Source organism: Cryptomeria japonica, chromosome 4 (assembly GCF_030272615.1).
Source record: "Cryptomeria japonica chromosome 4, Sugi_1.0, whole genome shotgun sequence".
Taxonomy (NCBI): domain Eukaryota; kingdom Viridiplantae; phylum Streptophyta; class Pinopsida; order Cupressales; family Cupressaceae; genus Cryptomeria; species Cryptomeria japonica.
In genome coordinates, this window is record NC_081408.1 from 773,665,146 (window position 1) to 773,673,593 (window position 8,448).

The 8,448-nt window shown below is 33.3% G+C and overlaps 1 protein-coding gene across 1 annotated transcript; it reads right to left on the reverse strand.

Annotated features, from left to right (window-relative positions):
* Positions 1 to 2,296: 2,296 nt before the first annotated feature.
* Positions 2,297 to 5,355, reverse strand: LOC131066636 (protein DETOXIFICATION 41). The gene is made up of 8 exons (XM_058001445.2): positions 5,020 to 5,355; positions 4,362 to 4,906; positions 4,143 to 4,229; positions 3,782 to 3,838; positions 3,292 to 3,530; positions 3,033 to 3,151; positions 2,866 to 2,952; positions 2,297 to 2,780 (listed from the first exon to the last, which is right to left on the reverse strand). The coding sequence occupies exons 1-8, from the start codon at positions 5,269 to 5,271 to the stop codon at positions 2,712 to 2,714; spliced, it is 1,455 nt and encodes a 484-aa protein (XP_057857428.1). The 5' UTR covers positions 5,272 to 5,355; the 3' UTR covers positions 2,297 to 2,711.
* Between the last annotated feature and the right edge of the window lie 3,093 nt (positions 5,356 to 8,448).

Genomic DNA, 8,448 nt, shown 5'->3' on the forward strand with positions numbered 1-8,448 from the left:
AATAATAACTAGGTTATGTGAAAAGTTAAATATTTCCATAGTTTACCTAGTCTGATTATTATTTTTAATTCTTCTTGTTAACGTATATGTATGAGTTTGTCTTTCTTAGACTGAAATTTTCTATTTAATGAATTAATAAAGTATAATCAATAGAGTATATATTATGCAAAGTAAATGTTTGCCTTAGTTAGATTGAAATTTTTTATTAATGATTCATAGAATATATATTTTACATCGTAAATATGTACAACAATAATTTTTTATTCCAAATAATTGTAGTCATATTATTTTCATTTCATTTGCTTTCTTACAATCGCTATATTACAAGTATAATATGTATAGATTAACGACCATTAAATTGTAATTCAAATTCATTGTAATATCCCCTACCTGATTAACATAATTAATCTATTTCGATATACTAAAATTGATTGAGAGATAAATCATGAAGCCAGTCATTGATATTTTTTAATTTATTAGTTATTAACAAGTGCTTTTTTTTTTTCCTCATTAGCTTATTAATTTCATTATTCATAGTTTTTAATATAGATATCAGACCTGCTACTACTTTAGTTTTAATGGAGAAGGATCTATGTATGTTACCAAAGTGCTTAGAGACCGAATACAATAGGTTCCCTCAAAGTTTACCGATCCAAGCCCTTACCTATCTTGGGTCTATACCCTCAAGGCTTATGGGTCATTGATCCCCACCCTATCTTGAGACTTAACCTATTGCTTGGATTTAGACTGCCCCTCTTTGGAACATCTCATCCCCATCTTCTTATACATTGATAGTAATAACACGATTTAGACTACAAGTATACTAACTTCTCATATGTTATGAATATATATATAATTAAGTATGATTGTCATACATATTGCAATCTATATTAATATTACTATTAAATTATGCATAAGAACATGATTTAGACTATAAGTATACTAACTTCTCATATGTTATGAATATATATAAAATTAAGTATGATTGTCATACATATTGCAGTCTATATTAATATTACTATTAAATTATGCATAAGAACATCATCAGGCATCATGTGTTATCATCAGACATCATGTGTTATGATGTTAAGCACATCCTCATGCATACCACCAAGAGTAAATCATGCATACCACCAAGAGTAAATGTTACTGTCTGTAACTTAATAACAATTTTGATATGATTTGATCTGATCGATGGTGATCTCACTGAATCAATGTGAGGGAGAGGTCACACCTCTTCATCATGTATGCCCTTTGGCAAGAGACACACCCTTCCACCATTAGGACCCTTTCCCTTTGAAAGAGTGCAACTCTTCAATATTTCTGCCTTTATATTTCTGCCTTTTCATAATTAGATCTGCACTTATGATTTTCCGATTTTCCAATTTTCCAATTTTCTGCCTTTATATTTCTGCCTTTTCACAATTAGATCTGCACTTATGATTTTCCAATTTTCCAATTTTCTGCCTTTTCATAATTAGATCTGCACTTATGATTTTCCAATTGTCCCCCTCTCAAATGAAGTTTGGACCCTTTGAAAGAGTTCAACTCTTCAATATTTCTGCCTAAATGAAGTTTGGACCCTTTGAAAGAGTTCAACTCTTCAATATTTCTGCCTTGCCTTTTCATAATTAGATCTGCACTTATGATTTTCCAATTGTCCCCCTCTCAAATGAAGTTTTCCCTTTTATTTCTCCCTTTTATATCTCATTGTTGAGGGAGCTTCCATGTCTTTTAACCAGTCATTAACTTAATTAAATTTAATTAATTATATTTAATTATATTCTTTTATATCTTAATTTTATTTATTTATTTTTATTCTTTTGTATTTTAATTTTACTATTATTATTAAATTATAAAATTATATTTCAAAGTTGGGACATTACATTCATTAAATCTCAAATTATCAAACATATTTTGTAAACATATTTTGTATTTCAATCTTAGCTTAAGAAAGAATGATTGAACTAGACTGTTTCTATCAAACAGATTTTTGTTGGGACATTTCATTCATTCAAACACAAATTATCAAAATTTTGTGTCGTGGAACACAACTAGACTATTTCTATCAAACAGATTTTGTATTTCAATCTTAGCTTAAGACTGTTTCATGAAATAGTGAACTAGACTGTTTCATGTCTTGCTAGCAAGAAAGATTTCTACAAATCAAGATTTTGTGGAACACAACCATAAATCCAACAATTTCATTGTTAACATAAAAATGCTAATAACAAATAATTAAAAATAGACAATGATTCAAGTCTCATCCCAATTATCTACCTATCAAAGCAAAAGCTTCGTAGCAATGCGACCTTGTTTTATACTTTAATGATTTCTCTTTGCTTGCATATAAATTAGTAAGCAGATTAGTTACATTTTGCCTTTACAGTGCCCGGTAAACAGATTAGTTACATTTTTTTTCTTTACTACAGTGTTTTGTGCCCTGCTTTCAAAATGCAGTTGCGGAAGGTAAAAAAAGCTCTTTCAGTTTGTTTCAAAAGTTCAGAAATCTCACGTGAAATGATTGAAGCTTAAACACGGCAATGAGAAAAATAAAAAGAAGAGGGACACAAGAAAACAACCAAAATACCCAGTGAAAAAGTCTCTTTCACGCGGAAAATTTGTCGTTACCATTTCACCAAAACATGATGAATTTTTGTCCCACTATGATTGAAAACACCATCCTTCATAATACATTTGGCGATGCGATGCTAACCGTTAGTTGAGGAACCCACTTCCTCCTTACTTGAAAGCTTAACACGCTTCGCAGCATCTTCAACCTGCAAACATTTACTCATCAATTTCTTCTTTACTCCTTTTCATCTGCCCTAAACTCAAAAGCCATGAATGCTTAAAATTTGGTACCTCCTTATTCCAGTTTGTGCGCGCTGTAAAAATAATGAGAATCAATGTCTGTAGTCCAACTCCGATGATCATTCCCCACCATATTCCCTGCAAATCAGATTTAATGCTTCATATGATGATAATTAACTTCATCTTTATCCAACAAAGTAAAGCGCTATGTTTAACACCTTTGCTCCTGATTTTGCTACAAAACCCAACATTATTCCAGCTGGCAGACCCACAATGTAATAAGAGATGAGATTGACATATGCCACAAATTTTTGCCACCCACATCCAATTGCCACACCTGTTACATCAACCACTTTGTTTAATTTCATTCTAAACTAAAATTCAATGGTCAAGAAGAACATTCTTTTGCCAATTGTAATACTTAAATAAAATATAATGGTCTTAGAGAATATGAACATGAAAGCAGTGGGACGAAACCTGAAAGAATAGGTTGGGCACCATTCAAAAAGACAGATATTGCAAGTAATGGTGTCATGGAAGACACTGCTCTCATGACCTCACTGCTGCTTGTGAATGGGTGGCCAAGGCATTTGTGAAGTGCTAATATCACAATTGCCAGGAGAAGACTGATTATGATAGAGGTGGACACAACAACTGCAACTGAAAAACTTGCAGCTTTGGCCCTCCTAGCTCCAAGCTCATTACCAACTCTTGTGCTGCATTTTTCTCAAGAAAGCTTAAAAATTATTATAAAAACCTCAATCCATCCAGGAAACTGGAAAATGAAATGATTTTTTCAATAAGCTTGACATTTTGGAGTAATATCTGCATTTTAAAATATTTCAGTCACAGTTGCATAGGCTAACAAACTGGGTGTCTTTTTGGAAAGAAGAAACGATTGGAAATGATGGCCATCCCTTTGGATTACATGAAATTCAAAGGTTTCTTTGGTTATACAAATACAAACCATGCGGCAGCGCTGATACCCAACATTACTTGCATGTCCCAGTTCAAGTAATTCATGCTGCACATACCATATAGTACAATTGAGTTAGTGGTATGAGATCTTATTTAAATCTCTAAAGTACAAAACCTGCAATAAACACAAGAGGAGACTCAAAATAATACTATTTTTTCATTGCATCAATCTTCTACTCTAACCCATTAATATATGTAGAACCATCTCCTACTGTCGGTTTGTTAATTAATGTAAAATCTCCAGATCTCTGAGTCGGTGCAATAGCACATTTAAAACATACAAAATAAGAGAGCTTAGAACAGGACAATTCAGTCTTCTTAGGTGGAGGAGTATTGATCTATAGCATTACCAAATTGAAAGAGAATCCAATGCAATCTCCGGATTAGGCAATAGCCCCGAGATGAGAACTAAGCTTTGACTGTACCATATTTCTAAACTGTAGAACAGAGATACGAGCAGTGAGTAAACTGCCATAGATAAATACTTAAATGTTGTCCATTGGATTGAAATCTGGCTAAATTGAACTAAATTGAGATAAGAGAATTGAATAAATGGTTTAAAATCATACCATAGCATGACAGCTGATGCCATAGACAGTTTGAAGAAAGGCCAGAGCTCTGTGAAGGCTTTCCATGAAAAGCCAGTCCATGTATCCTTACAACTTGGACTCCACACTACATAAAGAAGAGTTGCAATGGTGAGAATCCACCATGACAAGCTCAAGGATAATGAAGCTCCCAGCAAGCCCAGCCCAAGCTTATAAACAGCTAGCCAGCTTAGAAGAACATGTAGCAGAAAAGTAGCTATAGATATATAGGCAAGAGGGGACACTATATTCTGAGCCAGTAAAAATCTCTGCAAGGGACAACTCAGAGCAAATGCAAACAGTTGAGGAATGAGCCCTCTTGCAAAGAGAGCTCCCTGAGCAGCTATTGCTTTATTCTGCCCAATGGCATGCAATGCAGGCTCTGCAAAAGCATACAGTAAACTGAGAAGCATAGCAGTAGCTGTCATTAGCAGCATAGATTGTTGGCATATGATTCCAAGCATTTTGTACTTCTGGGCTCCAAAAGCTTGCCCACACAGTGTTTGTACTGCACTTGCCATTCCAATCTATGTTGTCCAAACAATAAATAAAGTCACAATTATAAACTATTTGAACCAAATCCATTAATGAAAAAACCTCAGTATTGAATTCGCTAGGAATTTATCAAAATGCTACTAACCAAAATTCCATAGGCAAATCCTTGAATCCCAACACTCGCTATGCAAGCTCCTGCTAATTCTAACTTCCCCAGGTGACCTGCAAACATTTGGGAGACAACAGAAAGTAAAAAATTGAAGAGCATAACAAGTATTGCAGGGCCTGAAAGAAGCCATAGCTTCCTGAGTTCTGATAACACTCGTCTTGAAGCATCAGGCCACTCGATTGCATCTTCAGCTGCAGAATTTGGGGTATGGTTATTGATCCCGTTCATTGCAATGAATTTCAGTGCCGTTTAGTTTAATAAAACTGAAAAACACAAACACCCAAAAATTTGCGACTCGAATTTCCAGATAAGGAAGGTCACAGCTGGCAGACAGATGAATTTATTAGCAGGTGAAAGTGACGCGTAGAAGACGAGTGGCGACTGTGCTATCACAATCGCAACTGTCAAAGCTCTGTTAGGCGTTATATCGGTCGAAACGGCCGTTTTTAAGCCCCTTTTTCCTTCTTCGAGGGAATTATTAGGAGACTTATCCCTTTTTAACTAAAAGGAGTTTCTAAATTAATTTAGGAAAAAAGAAAAAATATATACTATAGCAAGTTAACTCGAATAACTTGACAAAGTTTTGAAGATGTTGAACATAAATGCAAGGATAAGGTTTAGAATTTTTTTTTTTAAATATTTTTCTTATTTTTAGTGGAGGCTTTTCACATTAACTTATGATTGAATTGATCATTGATTGGAAGCAACCAAACCAATATTTCTCCATTTTCTTATGTGCATCTGTTAAACCTATATATTTTTTACCCCAAATATTGATGTCAAGTTTTCTGATTGCAGTTGTTGGTGGCTTGCAGAGGCCTACTTAATTGTCAACAGAAGAGAACACACCTTCAGATGCATGCATAGCTTCAGAGGAGGCTACAAAAGTAGATGAAAGGCTTAGTCTGTAGCTAATATTTGGTAGTTAGGGTTTGAGTTGTCTTTGCATGTTGCTCTAAGCTAGACGATTGCGAAAGAGTTTAAGGCATATGGTGGAGTGAGGTCGTAATAAAAAATTCAAACAACTTTTAAGAAAGTTTCCTGAACTTTTAGATTTTGCAAGAGACTTTTAGACTTTCCCAAGGATCGTGGTGGTTGCTAGGCCCACGAGATTTGCTGTAAGATTTTTGTACTACTTTCTCTTGCCATATGCTATTGTTTTCTTTGGCACATTCTTCTCCTCACATTGTTCTTGTCGCTTGAAACTAAAGTTTTTTGCATCCATTTTAACAAACATAAAAAAATTCTAGCAAGGTGATTAGGGTGAGTTCTATATTCATGTCCCTTGTACCCTATTCTAAAGGTCCCATTTTAGCACACGCTAGGAGGATACCGATAGGTGTTGCAAGTCTAACTTTACACCTACCAGTCACACTTGTTTAAAAATTTCTAGGGCACTTTCAACAAATCCATTTTGTGCATATCTTGTAATCATTTGAATCCAAGAGAGCACATTTTTCCTTGTTTTCTCAAACAATTCACGTGCCTTATGTATGCTTCGCCATTTTGCATAAATTTCTACCTGAGCATTCCCATTGTAACATTTGATAAACATCCCCTTTCTATTATGGTTCGATGGATGTCCATACCCTTTTCTAAAGCCCCTCTTTTGGCACAATTTGGGAGGATGTTGAAAAAGGTTGTGTCGTTTGGTTGTACGCCTGCCAATTGCATTTCCTTAAAAGTTAGCAAGGATTTTTCAACAAACTCATTTTGTGAGTATTTTACATTCATGACATTCCGTGAAGTAAATTCCTTTGAGAAATGAAAAGTCTAGAAGCTTTGTCAAGGATGCCATTTTGTGCATATCCTATAATCCTTGCAGTCCATGAGAACATTTTTTTGTGGTGCTATGTCAAACAAATGAGTTTGTATTTGCACTTTTCAACAACATTTGCCTAAAAATTTCCATGGCCTCTTTAGCAAACTCATTTTATGCATACCTTAACAACGTAGGTAGGTTTAGCTCATAATCTAACACCTAAGCTACCATTCTAGCATGTATGTATCAATTGCATGCTACAAGTTGAACTACTAATAAAAGTATGTTATCTATTCTCAAAAGAAAGAGAAATTATTGCAAGCCCAAATAAAGTTATTCTAGTAACTTTTTATTATTCCTATCTCTATTAACATGTGACCCCAACCATTCTGAATTTCAATTCTAACATATATGGAACTCTATCACACAGGCCATTGATCATGATTTTTTTTTTTTGAAATTTCATTGTTATTTTGTGTATCAATTATTATATGTTTATGATATTTACTATTCTATCATTTCTCTATTTAAAAATATTATTTAAATTTATAAATCTTTAAATAAAATTTTATTTATACTATATATTTATGATATATTAATATTTAAAAATTAAATGTTATTTGTGTAATTCATCTTAATAAGAAATTATAAATCCCTTATCATCAAATTTATAGAATTCCTTATAAATCTTTAAATAAAATTTTATTTATAAATTTTTCTAATAAATTTTATTTATATTATATATTTGTCATATATTATTATTTAAAATTAGAAACTATTTATATAATTCATCTTAATAAATAACTAGCAATTGAACCTTGGTGTACAATGGGTATGATGAAGAGGTGTGGAAGTTCAATTAGGAAAAATATTGGTTTATTAGTTGTATAAATTTGTGATGTACGTGAGATTAATTAGTAGGCCATCTAGAAAATGATGTTGTATGTGCAACAAAATTCTCAATGGAAATGTGATAGCTTCAAATCAACGATGCATTCACTTACAAGAGTATCCAAACATGATTGAAACAAAAGTTTTGAATCAAGAAGATAATCAAGCTCCATTTCTAGATATATAGAGATAGAAATGGAAGACATAAATATGTAGAGAGAGAGAGAGAGAGAGAGAGAGAGAGAGAGAGAGAGAGAGAGAGAGAGAGAGAGAGAGAGAGAGAGAGAGAGAGAGAGAGAGAGAGAGAGAGAGAGAGAGAGAGAGAGACCCAAGAGAGATTTTGGGGTAGAGTGATGGAGATAAAACAAGATAGAGATAGAGGGAGAGTGGAAGAAGAAATATGGCATCATATGGTACAAATTGAAGGTATCTCATTTCTCAAGCATCATCTATTGATTTCATAGCTCAACTCAATCATTAACCAACCATATGGACAATCTATAAATCGACTTTAATCCAAGCCACATGAATGAACACACCTTAATACAAATCATGCTAAATAATTGAATAACATTAATAGCACATTAGAATAACAATAAGAACCATTGAAAGATGTCTTATAAGATCTTCCAACTCAAGATACTCTCTCTTCAAATGCAACAAGTGGAAATATATAAAGGCAAGATATAAGATTCTTGTATACATTGGTATCTTATCTCCTCCTTATTTCATGTATGCACACCCATATATGT